At 42.7% G+C, this 20,300-nt stretch overlaps 1 protein-coding gene and 1 long non-coding RNA gene across 3 annotated transcripts in view; one reads left to right on the top strand and one right to left on the bottom strand.

Annotated features, from left to right (window-relative positions):
- The window catches only part of AKNAD1 (AKNA domain containing 1), a 47,983-nt gene that overhangs the window by 592 nt on the left and 27,091 nt on the right, over positions 1–20,300 (bottom strand). The window contains 5 exon segments of the mRNA XM_058716339.1: positions 586–709; positions 3,416–3,497; positions 7,474–7,581; positions 7,673–7,795; positions 17,436–17,533. Coding sequence (XP_058572322.1) covers positions 586–709; positions 3,416–3,497; positions 7,474–7,581; positions 7,673–7,795; positions 17,436–17,533 — 535 coding nt within the window.
- The window catches only part of LOC131504264 (uncharacterized), a 32,623-nt gene continuing 21,253 nt past the window's right edge, over positions 8,931–20,300 (top strand). The window contains exons 1-4 of one of the 2 annotated variants that reach the window (XR_009257890.1): positions 8,931–8,978; positions 9,354–9,525; positions 17,044–17,227; positions 17,695–17,804. This is a non-coding gene — a long non-coding RNA (uncharacterized LOC131504264). Of the gene's footprint in view, positions 8,979–9,353; positions 9,526–17,043; positions 17,228–17,694; positions 17,935–20,300 lie in introns of those variants that run through there. The other variant, XR_009257889.1, reaches the window with a different exon arrangement.

The following is a 20,300-nucleotide window of genomic DNA, read 5'->3' as shown; positions in this document are numbered from 1 at the left end:
AGAGAAAGGGACAGAAAAGAGACCCAACACGTGACTGATGAGTGTGAATCAGAGGGTGAGGTCAGCAACCTGCTGGGCTGTTGCCCTGGTGCAGAGGAACAAATCTGTGAGAAAGAAGGAAAGCTATTGGGGCTGATTGAAGAGGATTTAGGGGTCATAACCCCTGAGAGGGCACCCAGGGGCATTAGTGCTTGCATTCCAAAGCATTTGAAGGTGGCCTGGGATTTGATTTGAAAACAGGGAAGTGCTGGCAGCTCTAACCCCAGTGTCACTGGAACAGACTTGTGAGCAGCTGGAAACAGTCCACTACCTTCACTCCTGGGCCAGGGGGATCCTGTAGTGGAGGCACCACCCACAAAACACTTTCTCCAGGAAATTTCCCTTGGAACCAGTTTAGGAATAATACAAACCATGTGGCTGCTCAGGCTGTGTGTCTTTATGTTAGTGCTGAGCACAAAGTGTTTTTATTAGCAGAGCATTTCCTGGTGCCACCATACTGTAATAATTTAAAAGCCATCAGTTTTGTGACCAAGACCATACTTACAAGCTGCAAGGATTCTGGTATGGATTTTTCTAAGTCCTCACCTCAGATTCCGTTTCCATACTGCGCAAGTTGCTTAAGGATTTGCTTCCAGAAATCCTGCAGAAGTGGAAATGGGGTGTGGGTGTAGCAAGGTCTGAACTGTAGGTCATGAAAATCTTATTTTTTCTGGAAGGCAAAAGCACACTGATACTTGTGTAAAGCTCCCCTCTCTTCCCTAACTCTGTGGTTCAGTAATGGCTGTGTGCGTGTTGGGTGTTAGGCCTTTGTGCACTCTCCGCTTTTTGTAGCTCTTATAGTCCCCGTGTGGCTGACCACAGATGAGCTTCAGAAAAAGATGGTTCCATGACCATGATCTGGGAAGTGTTTCCTCCCAGAATCTTTCCATTGTCACAGAAAGAGGCAACACTCCAGTTTATTCAGTTTTCATTCTTTTTTTTTTTTTAATTTTTTTTTCAACGTTTTTTATTTATTTTTGGGACAGAGAGAGACAGAGCATGAACGGGGGAGGGGCAGAGAGAGAGGGAGACACAGAATCGGAAACAGGCTCCAGGCTCCGAGCCATCAGCCCAGAGCCTGACGCGGGGCTCGAACTCACGGACTGCGAGATCGTGACCTGGCTGAAGTCGGACGCTTAACCGACTGCGCCACCCAGGCGCCCCTTCAGTTTTCATTCTTTAGGGGCCAACCTTCTACCTTGGCATATTTATAAAACAAATGCACACAAATCTGCCAATTGTAGGCACTTTGAGTTCGCTTCAGCACCAGGGAGCTTACATAGCAATTAGGCAGCAGCAATAGAAAAATAAAAGCTGGGGTGCCAGGGTGGCTCAGTCGGTTAGGTGTCCAACACTTGATTTCAGCTCAAGTCATGATCTCACGGTTCATGAGATCAAGCCCCACGTTGGGCTCTGCACCAGCTCTCCTTGGGATTTCTCCTTCTCTCCCTCTCTCTGCCCCTCCCCCACATGTGTGCACTCTGTGTCTCTCAAAATAAATTAAAAGAAGAAAAGCAGCACCTCTTTAAATAGGCACCTCTGGACTACTACACTAAGTATGACTGTCTCTGATGATGGTCTGGGTGAATAAGGAGAGCCAGGGTCACTATGTACAGTTGTTCGGTTGTGCACTGCATAGCTCTGGGAGGTTTCATTCACACATTCTCTGTGAAGGGCACTGCCTGGAGTTATGCCATGAATAGTGGCTGTAGGGGATGCCACAAGTCTTGCCTGTTGACAGGTGGGCCATGGAGCCATCTTCATATCTCCCCGACTTGAGAGTCCTTCTGTTAAGCATTACTTCTTTGGTACTTACAGCACTTGTAAGCAGTCATCTCCAGGAAGTCTGATTTCAAATGTTTGTGACTCTAAGCCTCCCTTCGTGTTTCTCCTCTACCACATTAACAGGAGTTGGTTCTTCAGGTCACTTTAACACTTTGGATCTATTATCCAGTTGAGAACATCAAAGAGCATCAGCGGCCCCTAGCTAATAAAAAAACTTCAGGCAAGGCAGGGCAGTGTGGTGCAGTGGGAAGGGTATGGGCTTGAGAGTCCTCTCTCTCTTCACATCCAGTCAGTCATGATGATCAACAATAATCGCCATCACTTGCTGAGTGCCATGTACCTTTCCACGTGCTTTATATGTATTGACCCAATTCTTAGTTTGGTACTACTATTATTCCCATTTGGAGAATAATGAAGACTCACAGTGGGGAAAGGGAGGCACAAAGAGGTCAAGCAACCAGCCCAAGGACACGGAACCAAGATGCAAACCCAAGACCTGCCCAGAGGCCACATTCTTAAACACTGCACTGCATATGGTAGTAGCTAGTGAGTTCAGACTGAGTGCAGAACCTGAACATTTAACCACTCTGCTACACTATTGATTTTGCCTCCTAAATAGCTCTTGAATACTAGACCTCTGTCTCTCCTTCTCTTTCACCCTTGGCCAAGCTACCATCACCCCACTTGGATTATTGCACTGGGCTCTTACTCGGCCTCTGTGCTCCAATTCTTGACCTCTTTAATCCATTCCCATTCCTTTAGTAGTTAGAGTGATCTTTTAAAAACACTGGGAAACTTTTTTTTTTAAGTTTATTTATTTTGAGAGAACACAAGCAGGGAAGGGCAGAGAGAAAGGGAGAGAGAAATCCAAGCAGGCTCTGCTCTGTCAGCGCAGAGCCTGATGGGGGCTCAATCTCACGAACCTTGAGATCATGACCTGAGCCAAAATCAAGAGTTGGATGCTTAACCAACTGAGCCACCCAGGTGCCCCAACACTAGGAAACTTTAAAAACAGCCTCGTTAAAAAACTTCATTGGCTTATTATACCCTTGAGTCTGAAATACTTCCTGTAGCTGACAAGCCTCTGCATGGTCTAGCCCTACCCATCCCTTCAGCTTCCCCTTGCCAGCCCCATCTTGCCCCACAGCCCCTCGCACTACACTGTTCCTGAACTTGCCAAGGGGCCTTTCGGCTCCAGGAAGCCTTCATAGACTAGATGCCCTCTTACCTCCACATCCCTTTGCTAGTTGATTCACACTTATCCTTTGGTGTTCAGCTTCCCTGAACCCCCAAATTAGGTAATAGCACTCTGTACACCCCCTTTGTGGCACTTAAAAGACTGGCTCTTCTACCAGAAAGGTAACTTCCATGAGGGTAGGGACAGTGGTTTAATTTTTCACTGTGTCCTCAGGACCTAGACCAAGACCCTGCTATTGACACTCAAAATACTTGTTGAATAAATAAATGAATGAAGTATTAGCCATACTTTGGTTTGAATCTTGGCTCTACGATTTATGATCTCAGTGACCTTGAGCCAGTAATTTAATGCACTAAGCACATTGCATGGTTATTATCATTAATAAAATAATACTTTTCTGGTATGGGCTCATGTTCGTCTTGAGAGAATTTTGGATTCGATGTCTGGGAACAGATCCATTCTGGTTTTGAACAAGCTGAAAAATGTTAGCTATGATTAAATTCAGAGTATCAAAAATGACCCCCAAATGGTGGACATATGGGTAGCATTTCCCGAACTTTTCTGTATGAATGTAATATTTCATGAAATCTTAATGAGAAAACTAGGGGACATAGAAAACAAAGAACTTTCTTTCTGAATTCAGGAAAAGAAATTCAGCTTATTTATTTATTTTAAGAAATTCAGCAATCCCTATCAAAATAACACCAGCATTCTTCACAAAGCTAAAACAGACAATCCTAAAATTTGTATAGAACCAGAAAAGACCTCAAATAGCCAAAGCAATCTTGAATAAAAAAAAAAAAAGCTGGAGGAATCACACTCCTGATATTCAAGATGTATTACAAAGTTGTAATCATCAAGACAGTATAGTACTGGCACAAAAACAGACACTCAGGTCAATGGAACAAAATAGAGAACCCAGAAATGGACCCACAAACATATGGTCAACTAATCTTTGACAAAGCAGGAAAGAATATCGAATGGAATAAAGACACTCTTCAGCAAATGGTGCTGGGAAAACTGGACAGCAACATGCAGAAAAATGATCCTGGACCACTTTATTACACCATCCACACAAATAAACTCAAAATGGATGGAAGACCTAAATGTAAGACAGGAAGCCATCAAAATCCTCAAGGAGAAAGCAGGCAAAAACCTCTTTTGACTTTGGCTGCAGCAACTTCTTACTCAACACGTCTCCAGGGGCAAAGGAAACAAAAGCAAAAATGAACTATTGGGACCTCATCAAAATAAAAATTTCTGCACAGCAAAGGAAACACTCAGCAAAACTAAAAGGCAACTGACAGAATGGGAGAAGATATTTGCAAACGACATATCAGATAAAGGGTTAGTATCCAAACTTTATAAAGAACTTGTCAAAGTCAACACCCAAGAAACAACCCAGTGAAGAAATGGGCAAAAGATATGAATAGACACTTTTCCAAAGTGTCTTCCAGATAGCCAACCAACACATGAAAAAAATGCTCAACATCACTCATCATCAGGGAAATCCAAAACCACAAGATACCACCTCACACCTGTCAGAATGGCTAACATTAACAACTCAGGCAACAACAGATGTTGGTGAGGATGCGGAGAAAGAGGATCTCTTTTGCACTGCTGATGGGAATGCAAACTGGTGCAGCCACTCTGGAAAACAGTATGGAGGTTCCTCAGAAAATTAAAAATAGAACTACTCTACAACCCAGCAATTGCACTACTAGGTATTTGCCCAAGGGATACATGTGTATTGTTTCGAAGGGGCACATGCACCCCAATGTTTATAGCAGTGCTATCGACAATTGCCAAACTATGAAAGGAGCCCTAGTGTCCATTGATGGAAGGAGCCCTAGTGTCCATTGATGGATGAATGGATAAAGAAGATGTGGTATATATCTACAAAGGAGTATTACTTGGCAATCAAAAAGAATGAAACCTTGCCATTTGCAACTATGTGGATGGAGCTGGAGGGTATTATGCTAAGCAAAATTAGAGAAAGACATATCATATGACTTCACTCATATGAGGAATTTTAAGATACTAAACAGATGAACATAAGGGAAGGGAAGCAAAAATAAAAACATGGAGACAAAACATAAGAGACTCTTAAATATAGAGAACAAACAGGGTTGCTGGAGGGGTTGTGGGAGGGGTGATGGGCTAAATGGGTAAGGGGCTTAAGGAATCTACTCCTGAAATTGTTGCACTATATGCTAACTAACTTGGATGTAAATTAAACAATATATAAATTTTAAAAAATAGATAAATATACTGAATTCTTTCTGCACTGAAAAAATAAAAACTAAAACTCTCAGAATTCTTACCTGCGGAGAGCAAAATGGTTATTGGGGGTAGTCTTTGCACTCCTTGATCATCTCTAAAATTCTGTGATTATGTTGAATCTATTAATTTATTTGGAAATAATTGATATCTTAGAATAGTCATTAAATTCTAAAAAAGAAAAAAAAAAAATCGACTTTTTTTTTTAAGTAGGCTCCACACCCAGCATGGTGCTCTATGTGGAGCCCGAGCTCACAACCCTGAGATCAAGAGTCAGACACTTAATTGACTGAACCACCCAGATGCCCCTTTAAAAGGATTTTTTTCAGTAGACAAGAGACCAGGAGTCTGGATTTAGGTTCCCTGGGTGCTAACTCTGTGACACCTGGGCATGCTGTCCAACTTCTGTGGACTCAGCTACTTCATCTGACAAGTGGAGGGATAATCCCTTTCAAGAGCATGGACCAAATGGATTCCTGGAAGTCTTCAAATTCAGGTGCAAGGATTCTGGGGAGTCAAAAACTAAATTATGTTACTAAGACAACTCCAGAAAATAGAGACTAAACAGAGAAGATCAATGTAAGAAAGTCACCATGGAAGATGATAATAAAGCCAGGGAAAGGAAAGGAGAAGAGTCAATGGCCAACAGCCAATAAATCTGCCTTCTCTGTTGCTGGGTCTCCTTCCACGTCTTCTATCTTATTCATCAGTCTCTGGTAGCTAGGTTTCACTCCCCCTCAGGAGGGTCCCATTTGACAAGCGATCTGGGAAATACTGTCCCTAAGACATGGAAGGTAGAAGCTAGAAAGTCCAAATTAATCATGCTGACCACCCAAATGTAAGTCCTGATGAGCAGAGGCACAAATGAGTTCAGTCTTAATCCTTTGCTAGTCTCCAAATATAATTTTGGATTTTATTTGAAACATAGAAACTCAGAGTTGGGAAGGACCATAGCGTCATCAGTTCTGATTCTAGTCCAGTCCACAGATTTGCAACATCCTGACAAAGTACATTGGCTCTGGATGGGATCTGTAGAGACATCTCTACAGATGGGGCTCACGTCCTCCTACAACAGCCCACTCCATTCCAGTTTCTGAAAGGTTCTTTTCAACATTGAGCAAATATGCCTCCCTATGAATCTACCCTCTTAGCCACTATACATTTACTAATGTAGTTCAAGGTCACACTTCAGATGACATAGTTGATTCCCTCATGCCCTCATATATCAGAATAACAAGTCCCATGGGCTATAGACTCAAAGGCCAGGGAGATGATAAAGAAATTAGCCCTGTTGCTTCTGCAGTTTTAGTGGCTGTCATCTTGAGAGAATACATCCAGTTGGAGGATTTAGCAGCTGGGGGATGGCGGTGTAGGGGACTCACCAGCTGAGTTCAATCAGGTAAATGGCATTCTTTCGTCTTGGAAATTGGCAATTGTGAAAGATAAGAAACATTCTCCCTGACGCCTTGTCACTCAGGAGAGAAAGAGCTCTGGAGGTATGAACTTTCCCACAAGGAGAGGGTGTCAAAGAACCAGATATGACTGTCATTCAGAAGCACAACAAGGAACAGGTCCTTCCCTCCTTTTTTGTTCCCTTAGCACACTCTGACTTTGTTAATTCTAGCACCACGTTTTGCCATGAACTTTCCTTATTTGGGTATGAGTTCCTCTTAAGAGATTGTGAACTCCTTGGGTGGGGGGCATGTTTTATTCATCTTTATAAATAAATGTGGGATTTTAGTTTTTTCCAAATTGCTAATTGAAATTAGCAATATGATGTTTAAGGAGTGTAAAAATAGTCTATTATTTTACATGCTGACTTTCAGTAGGGATATATTTAAGGTTTTGACCACTCCTGAATAGCAAAAATGGCAATTATTTAGTTGGTCATTTGTTTAGCAAATATTTGCAATTTGTTACCAACTTACACTGAGTTAGCCCTTAAAAACTTTTAGAGTCCTTTATTGCTAAGATTTCTTATCTCCCAGCCCTGGCCCAGCCTTTTGCCATCCAGGATGTGGGAGCATCAGATGAGTACTAGAAATCCAGACAGCACACTAGAGAGGGCAGGGCCTCCCCAAACAGAAGCAGTGGCTGGTGTGATGTGGGTCCCCCACGCCTGGGAGACCAGGTTGTTTACAAAGATGAGATCATGCAGCAGATGTACTTACAAGATGAAGAATTTTTATTTTCATTTAAAAAGCAGAGCTGGACAAAGTTGCTTCTTTCACTATGATATAAGTAATTCTCTCCTGGGGTGTTGTATCTATAATGAAATTCTAAAAAGAAAAGAGAAATACAACTCACTGCCTGGGAACAACAGCTGTCCCCACTTATGCCTTCCTTCTAAGTCCCCTAAGTCTCACTCACCTTCAGGTGGTTTTTTGCCACAGTTTCTTCCACAATTATGACTCTTGGTGCTGCAGTTCTGACATTTATCAGTCAGCAGTCCGGTCCCAGGAGCAGAATAGCAGCTGTGGCCTGTATCAGAACCTGAAAAATCCCAAGTTACACAAAGGACAGGTGAGTTTCTTCATTATAGTCATAGAGTGTGTGGAAAGTAGAGCTCTAATCACGGGAGGTATGCATTAGGTGCAGAAGTGTTCAACTTCCCCAGCTGCATTACCAAGGGGAGTCCCAGCCTGGGAGTCACCAGCCTCAGGATGGCATTTGGAATCCCCTTATGACAACTGAGAGATGTTTTCAGAAGTAACAAATCTGATAGGAAAGTCTCAAGGTTTTCCTAGCACATGTAGGTGTTTAGTGAAGGCCTGCTGAACTGATGTGTCTGTGAGAATTTGACCCCCTGAATTAACTACAAACGCAAGATTGGTATTTTTCCTGATTCGCCCTGACACACCCACATTCTCTTCTCAGACCCTGTTTTGGCCAAGAACTTGTGTTTTGTCATCCAGACAATTGAAAAGATGGTTTTACTCTACATCAAATTCATGAGCTGATATGGGAAACTGAATTATAGCTTTGCCCTCATCTCTGCCAAAGAGGGGCTAGTAATAGAGTGTGTGTGTGTGTGTGGTACCGGTCTAGAACCTGGCAGGCTGTGGGCAGTGGAGACTTCCAGATAAGACCAGAACATGAGATCCTGGGCCGGATAGGTAAGCACACAGGCTTGGGTGTTCAAACAACATCTCAGTTCCAGGAGAGATGAGGCTGAGTGACAAAGCATCTGTCAGGGCTACCTGCCTTGCTTCTCTCGTGATTACGCTCCTTTGTAACATTATCTTTCAAAGAGTAAGTCATAAATGGAATGAGCTCTAGGGATGGTTTTCCTACCCCACCCCTCCAAATCTCAGTCAGTCAATAGTCATTGAATTCCTTCTCAATCCAGAGCTCAAGGAAATTACAACAGTATGAGGTTCAGACAGACCTGAGTTTGCAGTCTGGGTCTACCGCTAGTTAGCTGTGATGGTTGAAAATATGTCCACAAATTCTTTTATATGTTCTTCAAAAGGTATAGCATAATTCCACTCTCCTTGAGTGTGGACTGGACTTAGTGACTTGCTTCTCACAGATAAAGTGGTAGTGATGGTGTATAACTTCCAAAACTAGGTCATAAAAGACCTAGATCACTTGGCTGCCATGTCATAATGACACTCAAGCAACCTACTGGAAATGCCCACATGATGAGGAACTAAGACCTCCTGCCAATGGCCACGTGAGTGAACCATCTTAGAAGCAGATTCTCCAGTCCAGTCAAGCCTTCATATGATGGCAGTATTGGCCAACATCTTGACCATAGCCTCATGAGAGAACCTGAGCCTGATTCACCCAGCTAAGCTGCCCCCAAATTCCTGACCCATAGGAATTATGAGATAGAAAATGTTTTTTGTTTTGAACCATTAAGTTTTGGGATACTGCATTACACAGCAGTAGATAATACAACTGCTCTTTGACTGGCAAGTCATTAAATTTCTTTGAGTCTCCATTTCCTTATCTGTAAAATAAAAATCATAATTCCTACTTACAGGGGTATAAGGATAGCTAAATGTTATACACTATGTCAGCAGTTCTCAATTTTTTTTTCTTTCAGAACCCTTTTACACTCTTAAAATTGAGGACCTTAAAGAGCTTCTGCTTATTACAGTTTTTATCTATCATATATCATAATATGCACCCTTTTTTATACCTGTGGTGAAAAATCTCCCCCTGTATTGGAGAAGAGCTATTATACAACAGTCAGTTGATGATGGACTGGTATAGAGGTACCTATTTATAAATTTCAAGTCATTTTTGCTTGTGCAGAATCATTCAAATTTTCCCAAGACTGAATGGACAGTCCTAGGGCTTTAAGTTTTTTTTCTTTATTTATTTTTATTATTATTATTTTTTAAGTACGCTCCATGCTGGGTGTGAAGCTCAATGCAGGGCTTGAACTCATGACCCTTAGATGAAGACCTGAACTGAGATAAAGAGTCAGATGCTTAACTGACTGAGCCACCCAGCCACCCCAAGGCTTTTTCTTTTTTAATAGAATTTTAAACTGAGGCATTTAAAAATATTTTATTTAGAGGAGTTCCGGAAGATGGCGGCGTAGGAGGACGCTGGGCTCACCGCGCGTCCTGCTGATCACTTAGATTCCACCTACACCTGCCTAAAGAACCCAGAAAACCGCCAGAGGATTAGCAGAACGGAGTCTCCGGAGCCAAGCGCAGACGAGAGGCCCACGGAAGAGGGTAGGAAGGGCGGCGAGGCGGTGCGCGCTCCACGGACTGGCGGGAGGGAGCCGGGGCGGAGGGGCGGCTCGCCGGCCAAGCAGAGCCCCCGAGTCGGGCTGGCAAAAGCGGAGGGGCCGGACGGACTGTGTTCCGACAGCAAGCGCGACTTAGCGTCTGGGAGGTCAGAAGTTAACAGCTCTGCTCAGAAAGCGGGAAGGCTGGAGGACAAAGGGAGGGAGAGCTGCTGAGCCCCCGGACGGCAGAGCTCAGCTTGGCGGGGAACAAAGGCGCTCGCCAGCGCCATCTCCCCCGCCCATCCCCCAGCCAAAATCCCAAAGAGAACCAGTTCCTGCCAGGGAACTTGCTCGCTCCGCGCAAACACCCAACTCTGTGCTTCTGCGGAGCCAAACCTCCGGCAGCGGATCTGACTCCCTCCCGCTGCCACAGGGCCCCTCCTGAAGTGGATCACCTAAGGAGAAGCGAGCTAAGCCTGCCCCTCCCGCCCCCGTGCACCTTGCCTACCCACCCCAGCTAATACGCCAGCTCCCCAGCACCACAAGGCTGGCAGTGTGCAAGTAGACCAGACGGGCCACACCACCCCACAGTGAATCCCGCCCCTAGGAGAGGGGAAGAGAAGGCACACACCAGTCTGACTGTGGCCCCAGCGGTGGGCTGGGGGCAGACATCAGGTCGGACTGCAGCCCCGCCCACCAACTCCAGTTATACACCACAGCACGGGGGAAGTGCCCTGCGGGTCCTCACCACTCCAGGGACTGTCCAAAATGACCAAACGGAAGAATTCCCCTCAGAAGAATCTCCAGGAAATAACAACAGCTAATGAACTGATCAAAAAGGATTTAAATAATATAACAGAAAGTGAATTTAGAATAATAGTCATAAAATTAATCGCTGGGCTTGAAAACAGTATACAGGACAGCAGAGAATCTCTTGCTACAGAGATCAAGGGACTAAGGAACAGTCACGAGGACCTGAAAAACGCTTTAAACGAAATGCAAAACAAAATGGAAACCACGACGGCTCGGATTGAAGAGGCAGAGGAGAGAATAGGTGAACTAGAAGATAAAGTTATGGAGAAAGAGGAAGCTGAAAGAAAGAGAGATAAAAAAATCCAGGAGTATGAGGGGAAAATTAGAGAACTAAGTGATACACTAAAAAGAAATAATATACGCATAATTGGTATCCCAGAGGAGGAAGAGAGAGGGAAAGGTGCTGAAGGGGTACTTGAAGAAATTATAGCTGAGAACTTCCCTGAACTGGGGAAGGAAAAAGGCATTGAAATCCAAGAGGCACAGAGAACTCCCTTCAGACGTAACTTGAATCGATCTTCTGCACGACATATCATAGTGAAACTGGCAAAATACAAGGATAAAGAGAAAATTCTGAAAGCAGCAAGGGATAAACGTGCCCTCACATATAAAGGGAGACCTATAAGACTCGTGACTGATCTCTCCTTTGAAACTTGGCAGGCCAGAAAGGCTTGGCACGATATCTTCAGTGTGCTAAACAGAAAAAATATGCAGCCGAGAATCCTTTATCCAGCAAGTCTGTCATTTAGAATAGAAGGAGAGATAAAGGTCTTCCCAAACAAACAAAAACTGAAGGAATTTGTCACCACGAAACCAGCCCTACAAGAGATCCTAAGGGGGATCCTGTGAGACAAAGTACCAGAGACATCACTACAAGCATAAAACATACAGACATCACAATGACTCTAAACCCGTATCTTTCTATAATAACACTGAATGTAAATGGATTAAATGCGCCAACCAAAAGACATAGGGTATCAGAATGGATAAAAAAACAAGACCCATCTATTTGCTGTCTACAAGAGACTCATTTTAGATCTGAGGACACCTTTAGATTGAGAGTGAGGGGATGGAGAACTATTTATCATGCTACTGGAAGCCAAAAGAAAGCTGGAGTAGCCATACATATATCAGACAAACTAGACTTTAAATTAAAGGCTGTAACAAGAGATGAAGAAGGGCATTATATAATAATTACAGGGTCTATCCATCAGGAAGAGCTAACAATTATAAATGTCTATGCGCCAAATACCGGAGCCCCCAGATATATAAAACAGTTACTCATAAACATAAGCAACCTTATTGATAAGAATGTGGTCATTGCAGGGGACTTTAACACCCCACTTACAGAAATGGATAGATCATCTAGACACACAGTCAATAAAGAAACAAGGGCCCTGAATGATACATTGGATCAGATGGACTTGACAGATATATTTAGAACTCTGCATCCCAAAGCAACAGAATATACTTTCTTCTCGAGTGCACATGGAACATTCTCCAAGATAGATCATATACTGGGTCACAAAACAGCCCTTCATAAGTTTACAAGAATTGAAATTATACCATGCATACTTTCAGACCACAATGCTATGAAGCTTGAAATCAACCACAGGAAAAAGTCTGGAAAACCTCCAAAAGCATGGAGGTTAAAGAACACCCTACTAACGAATGAGTGGGTCAACCAGGCAATTAGAGAAGAAATTAAAAAATATATGGAAACAAACGAAAACGAAAATACAACAATCCAAACTCTTTGGGACGCAGCGAAGGCAGTCCTGAGAGGAAAATACATTGCAATCCAGGCCTATCTCAAGAAACAAGAAAAATCCCAAATACAAAATCTAACAGCACACCTAAAGGAAATAGAAGCAGAACAGCAAAGGCAGCCTAAACCCAGCAGAAGAAGAGAAATCATAAAGATCAGAGCAGAAATAAACAATATAGAATCTAAAAAAACTGTAGAGCAGATCAACGAAACCAAGAGTTGGTTTTTTGAAAAAATAAACAAAATTGACAAACCTCTAGCCAGGCTTCTCAAAAAGAAAAGGGAGATGACCCAAATAGATAAAATCATGAATGAAAATGGAATGATTACAACCAATCCCTCAGAGATACAAACAATTATCAGGGAATACTATGAAAAATTATATGCCAACAAATTGGACAACCTTGAAGAAATGGACAAATTCCTAAACACCCATACTCTTCCAAAACTCAATCAGGAGGAAATAGAAAGCTTGAACAGACCCATAACCAGCGAAGAAATTGAATCGGTTATCAAAAATCTCCCAACAAATAAGAGTCCAGGACCAGATGGCTTCCCAGGGGAGTTCTACCAGACGTTTAAAGCAGAGATAATACCTATCCTTCTCAAGCTATTCCAAGAAATAGAAAGGGAAGGAAAACTTCCAGACTCATTCTATGAAGCCAGTATTACTTTGATTCCTAAACCAGACAGAGACCCAGTAAAAAAAGAGAACTACAGGCCAATATCCCTGATGAATATGGATGCAAAAATTCTCAATAAGATACTAGCAAATCGAATTCAACAGCATATAAAAAGAATTATTCACCATGATCAAGTGGGATTCATTCCTGGGATGCAGGGCTGGTTCAACATTCGCAAATCGATCAATGTGATACATCACATTAACAAAAAAAAAGAGAAGAACCATATGATCCTGTCAATCGATGCAGAAAAGGCCTTTGACAAAATCCAGCACCCTTTCTTAATAAAAACCCTTGAGAAAGTCGGGATAGAAGGAACATACTTAAAGATCATAAAAGCCATTTATGAAAAGCCCACAGCTAACATCATCCTCAATGGGGAAAAACTGAGAGCTTTTTCCCTGAGATCAGGAACACGACAGGGATGCCCACTCTCACCGCTGCTGTTTAATATAGTGCTGGAAGTTCTAGCATCAGCAATCAGACAACAAAAGGAAATCAAAGGCATCCAAATTGGCAAAGATGAAGTCAAGCTTTCGCTTTTTGCAGATGACATGATATTATACATGGAAAATCCGATAGACTCCACCAAAAGTCTGCTAGAACTGATACATGAATTCAGCAAAGTTGCAGGATACAAAATCAATGTACAGAAATCAGTTGCATTCTTATACACTAACAATGAAGCAACAGAAAGACAAATAAAGAAGCTGATCCCATTCACAATTGCACCAAGAAGCATAAAATACCTAGGAATAAATCTAACCAAAGATGTAAAAGATCTGTATGCTGAAAACTATAGAAAGCTTATGCAGGTAATTGAAGAAGATATAAAGAAATGGAAAGACATTCCCTGCTCATGGATTGGAAGAATAAATATTGTCAAAATGTCAATACTACCCAAAGCTATCTACACATTCAATGCAATCCCAATCAAAATTGCACCAGCATTCTTCTCGAAACTAGAACAAGCAATCCTAAAATTCATATGGAACCACAAAAGGCCCCGAATAGCCAAAGTAATTTTGAAGAAGAAGACCAAAGCAGGAGGCATCACAATCCCAGACTTTAGCCTCTACTACAAAGCTGTCATCATCAAGACAGCATGGTATTGGCATAAAAACAGACACATAGACCAATGGAATCGAATAGAAACCCCAGAACTAGACCCACAAACGTATGGCCAACTCATTTTTGACAAAGCAGGAAAGAACATCCAATGGAAAAAAGACAGTCTCTTTAACAAATGGTGCTGGGAGAACTGGACAGCAACATGCAGAAGGTTGAAACTAGACCACTTTCTCACACCATTCACAAAAATAAACTCAAAATGGATAAAGGACCTGAATGTGAGACAGGAAACCATCAAAACCTTAGAGGAGAAAGCAGGAAAAGACCTCTCTGACCTCAGCCGTAGCAATCTCTTACTCGGCACATCCCCAAAGGCAAGGGAATTAAAAGCAAAAGTGAATTACTGGGACCTTATGAAGATAAAAAGCTTCTGCACAGCAAAGGAAACAACCAACAAAACTAAAAGGCAACCAACGGAATGGGAAAAGATATTTGCAAATGACACATCGGACAAAGGGCTAGTATCCAAAATCTATAAAGAGCTCATCAAACTCCACACCCGAAAAACAAATAACCCAGTGAAGAAATGGGCAGAAAACATGAATAGACACTTCTCTAAAGAAGACATCCGGATGGCCAACAGGCACATGAAAAGATGTTCAACGTCGCTCCTCATCAGGGAAATACAAATCAAAACCACACTCAGATACCACCTCACGCCAGTCAGAGTGGCCAAAATGAAGAAATCAGGAGACTATAGATGCTGGAGAGGATGTGGAGAGACGGGAACCCTCTTGCACTGTTGGTGGGAATGCAAATTGGTGCAGCCGCTCTGGAAAGCAGTGTGGAGGTTCCTCAGAAAATTAAAAATAGACCTACCCTATGACCCAGCAATAGCACTGCTAGGAATTTATCCAAGGGATACAGGAGTACTGATGCATAGGGGCACTTGTACCCCAATGTTTATAGCAGCACTCTCAACAATCGCCAAATTATGGAAAGAGCCTAAATGTCCATCAACTGATGAATGGATAAAGAAATTGTGGTTTATATACACAATGGAATACTACGTGGCAATGAGAAAGAATGAAATATGGCCTTTTGTAGCAACGTGGATGGAACTGGAGAGTGTGATGCTAAGTGAAATAAGCCATACAGAGAAAGACAGATACCATATGGTTTCACTCTTATGTGGATCCTGAGAAACGTAACAGAAACCCATGGGGGAGGGGAAGGGAAAAAAAAAAAAAAAGAGGTTAGAGTGGGAGAGAGCCAAAGCATAAGAGACTGTTAAAAACTGAGAACAAACTGAGGGTTGATGGGGGGTGGGAGGGAGGGCAGGGTGGGTGATGGGTATTGAGGAGGGCACCTTTTGGGATGAGCACTGGGTGTTGTATGGAAACCAATTTGACAGTAAATTTCATATATTAAAAAATAAATAAATAAATAAATAAATAAAAATAAAAATCAAAAAAAAAAAAATAAAAAAAAAAAATAAATTAGAAAGGAAAAAAAAAAAAAATAAATAAAAATAAAAATATTTTATTTATTATGTCATTTAAAACCAACAGTAATTCATTTTATGCTCACCAAATAACAGGTTTTTAATGCAAAGAGGTTATTATTATTTTTTTTTAATGAAGAGTATTAGAAGAGGCAGTATTTTATGTTTGGGCAAGTGTCTTGAATATCTGGCTTAATAGAAGGCGGCTGGATTACATAGCTGCACCTCCATTCAATCTCCTTCAGTATTGGCTTTGCACAGATATGTAGCTGGGAAAGAGAGGACCTCGTGGTCCCCTGAAAGGGTCTCAGGGACCCCCAAGTGCCTTCTGATCACATTCTGAAAGCTCTGTGACAGCATCTGATATAGTAGGTGTTCAGTCAATGAAACATTACTATTACCATCAGAAAATGAATCATCTGGGCGCCTGGGTGGCTCAGTCGGTTAAGTGGCCAACTTTGGCTCAGGTCATGATCTCTCGATTCATGATTTTGAGCCCGGGTGTCGAGCTCTGTGTTGACAGCTCAGAACATGGAGCCTGCTTCATATTCCATGTCTCCCTCTCTCTCTCTGCCCATCCCCCACTCATGCGCAAGCGCGCGCGCGCTCTCTCTCTCTCTCTCTCTCTCTCTCAAAAATAAGTAAACATTTAAAAAATTTTAAAAAGGGAGGTGGGCGCCTGGGTGGCTCAGTCAGTTAAGCGTCTGACTTTGGCTCAGGTCATCTCATGGTTCATGGGTTCAGGCCCAGCATCGATTGGCTCTGTGCTAACAGCTTAGAGCCTAAAGCCTGCTTTGGATTCTGTGTCTCCCTCTCTCTCCGCTCCTCTCCTGCTCACTCTCTGTCTCTCTGTCTCTCAAAAATAAACATTTAAAAAGTAAAAAAAAATGAGTCGTCTGCAGAGAAGAAGTAGAACTCCATGTGACACAGCAAAAAAATACTGACTTGAAGGAAAGGCTCTTGACTAACAGCTTGTATGAATGTAAACAAGCCTCCTTAGCTCTCCAGACCTGGTTTCTCACGTAGAAACAGGGTAGACTAGGCTCAGGTGGTGATTTTCATGCTCAGGAGCTGCCTGAACAGGCAGGCCTTGGCCTCACCTCTTCCTCACCCAGGGCGGTTCTGCCAGGGATGTTTTTCTGCTTAAACTACCTTTGGAGGAAGTCTCCTATGACTAAAAATCATTGAATTCCATGCCCTGGTGCTCTCCAGGTCCCCTCCCAGCTCTCATTTTCTTTGCTTCTGGGAAATGTTATGGACAAGTCGGCAGCAACTCTCCCACGTCCTGTGAGCTCACCAGGTGCAGATTATGGGTCATGCTGCAAGGATGACACATAGAACTAAGGCCACTGCACGACTGAGTGCATGGAGTCCTGTGGCTCCCACACAAACAAAGGTGGGCACTTTCGCACTCTCTGACCACACTTGATCTGTTTGAATCTATTTAATTATTAATTTTTTACGGTTTGCAAAAAAACACAATATGTAACACCCTAGTCTGGGTAATGCTATTTGGTGTGGCAGATGGTCTGCCTGCAGTGGGCAGACCCCTGGAGAGGGACCTTGAAGACAGAGCACCCACAGCACCAGGCCCCTTAACTTACCGAGAATTGAGTCTGCATGCAGTGCCTTTTCTTGAAGGGCAGTGGGACACCTTCCACAGCTGGGCCTTCTGTGCCCTTTTTTCTCCATATTTTCCTTCCTAAAAAAAGATGCATAAGATCCAATAAACATTTAACATACTTCTTCTTTTTTATTTCTTTTATTTATTTTTTATTATTTATTTATTTTTTTTATTAACATACTTCTAATAGAGATCGTGAGAGTATCGGTAAAACTGAAATGTTAAATTTCTTGTATCAGAGACTGGGATGATACGGGCGTGGCATGTTGTCCTCCACACAGAGATCCCTTCTGCCTGCCTTTCTGAGAGCTTCCCTATAAGAAACTGCACCCAGCGACAACTTGGCCTGGTAAGAACAGGTCTACCAGATGTTGAAAGTAAATCTGGTTTGTTCCCCAGAGGATAATATCTAATTATCATGCACACATATGCAATATAGAAATTTGAAGTATGGAATTATATTTGGAGTTTTCTTCATACTCGTCTCAAATTCAATTCTTTTTAAATGACTTTTTTTTAATTTTAGTGAGAGTGTGTGCATATGAGTAGGGGAGAGGGAAAGAGAGAGAGAGAGAGAGAGAGAGAGAGAGAGAGAGAATCTTAAGTAGGCTCTACGCTCAGTGCAGTGCCCAACATGGGGCTCGATCTCACAAACTGTGAGATCATGACCAGAGCCAAATCAAGAGTTAGACACTGAACCGACTGAGCTACCCAGGCACTCCTCAAATTCACTTCTTATCAGGGGAAGAAGATGTGCCACATGGCAGTATTAGGTCCCGTGGCTTTGGCTCCATAAGTATAAGCTGAATGTGTCTAAAAAGCCCAGCAAGGTGGATTTTGTCCGGTGTGTATGGGGCTAAAAGCTAAGGGAGCATGTAGGGTTAACTTTAGCTGTACAAGGCCACCAGGGGGCATCAGGAAGATGCCTTACAATTTCAGTTACCAGAACACCCTCTGACTTGGCTGTAGCTTCTGCCTGCCTTCTTCACAGAAATCCTAACCCCTTCAAAGGAATTCTAGTTAATCACAATTCTTAACAAAGCCCTTGCTCAGCCCCAGCAATATGGTAATAGCCCCTCCGGGAAAGTGGCTCATTCTTAGTGTGGAAGGCACTGTGCCCAAGATCTGCTGCACGTGGCTGGTGAGAAATGAGGCTGATCCCCTCGAGGATGGGGTGAGAGCCCTAGGAGTTGCTTGGCAAATGCAGCACACCCAGCTATGCCTAGGCCTATGCCTAGGCCGGCCTTCTGTGGAGAGAGCCACTGTGCTCTGGAGTTGGTGGGGTTGGGGGCTGATGAGCTGGGCCCTTCCCCTCTCCTTGGAAAAACATGCTCTCCTCCTGAGTCACATATTTTCTCACACCTCATTTTCTGTCTCCACCCTCCCCCTTCGGGGCATTTGAACATCTGCTCTCCAAAGTGGAAAACTTGGATCTCTTTCAAGTGAGTTCAGTCTAACACATGACTTTCTTTTTCTGCCTCTTTTAAACTTCTTTGTGCGCTTAAAATCTTCTTGCCAACCATAAGAGCTAAGGGCAATTCTACTTGAGAAGACAGTTTTCCAAGAAGACTGAGTAGCTAAAGTGGACTCTTAAATCCCAAATCCTGCATCAGACATAACACAAAGGGATTTGCATTTTATATGTAGCATATAGACCATTGACCTGCATATATATAAAAATATCCCTCAAAGGCCAGCTAGCTTCATAAAGCACATGTCTTGTCTGAGAGATATCAAATCTTTTAGAAGAGCAAAGAGTATATATAGCCCTTTGTTCAATTAATTCCTCGGAGTATTAGGTAGTTTACCAAGATTTCAATTTATAAATCATGTGTATCTCCACTTCACACCCCAGCGTTAGATGCATTGTTAGATCTGATTTCGCACTTGGTTGTGTTTTTCCTTCCCTCTTGTCCATGATAAAACAGAAAATTTAGTCTGGGACATTGGTCCTTGACTTGGTATGTAAAGAGTATCTGAAGTTCTAGACTAGGAATCTGAAAGACAAACATTTAGTACCTTGAATCCTTCATCAGAATGGTTTTTAAATGTCAAACTATCTTTATTATACTTAATAAAATCTAAAAAAAATCCCAAAATCTAGGTTTAACTCAATAAATAAAAATAGTGGGCCTGTGGTGACTCAGGGAGTAGGCATCACTATTGCCTCCTATATTTAAAAGGAGGGTCAAAGCTGATGACTGGCATGTCAGTTAAAATAATGGTCCACACCAGATGACGCATGGTCATATTTAGCACAAACAGCATGCTGTTTCCTTTTTCAGGGGGCGGAAACTCAGTAGAACACTTATGACAAGTGCCCATTCCCGTGGCGGAATGCTTTCTAACTTCAGACCTTGTCATCTGCTTCTATTAGAGCTTATTATGTGCATGTAATAGTGGTTGCTAAACCACAAGGAATGGTTGCTCCTCCCTCCTTGACTCTTGACCTTTGGAAGGTAAATTAGCCAAGCTTTGGCAGAAGTCCACAGTACCTCCTGAGCTTGGAGTTGGTGCCTCTCACTAACTGATAGAAGCTTCAAATAAAGGATTTTGAATCCATATGGCCTAACAGTTGAGCCAAAGAAAGTTTTTTTTTTTTTTTAATTTTTTTTTAACGTTTATTTATTTTTGAGACAGAGAGAGACAGAGCATGAACAGGGGAGGGGCAGAGAGAGAGGGAGACACAGAATCGGAAGCAGGGTCCAGGCTCTGAGCTGTCAGCACAGAGCCCAACGTGGGGCTTGAACTCACAGACGGTGAGATCATGACCTGAGCCGAAGTCGGATGCTTAACCGACCAAGCCACCCAGGTGCCCCGAGCCAAAGAAAGTTCTAAGAACACG

This window comes from Neofelis nebulosa, chromosome 2, assembly GCF_028018385.1.
Source record: "Neofelis nebulosa isolate mNeoNeb1 chromosome 2, mNeoNeb1.pri, whole genome shotgun sequence".
Lineage (NCBI taxonomy): Eukaryota > Metazoa > Chordata > Mammalia > Carnivora > Felidae > Neofelis > Neofelis nebulosa.
The sequence above is the reverse complement of the archived record's forward strand: the minus strand, read 5'-3'. Positions and strand labels throughout refer to the sequence as shown.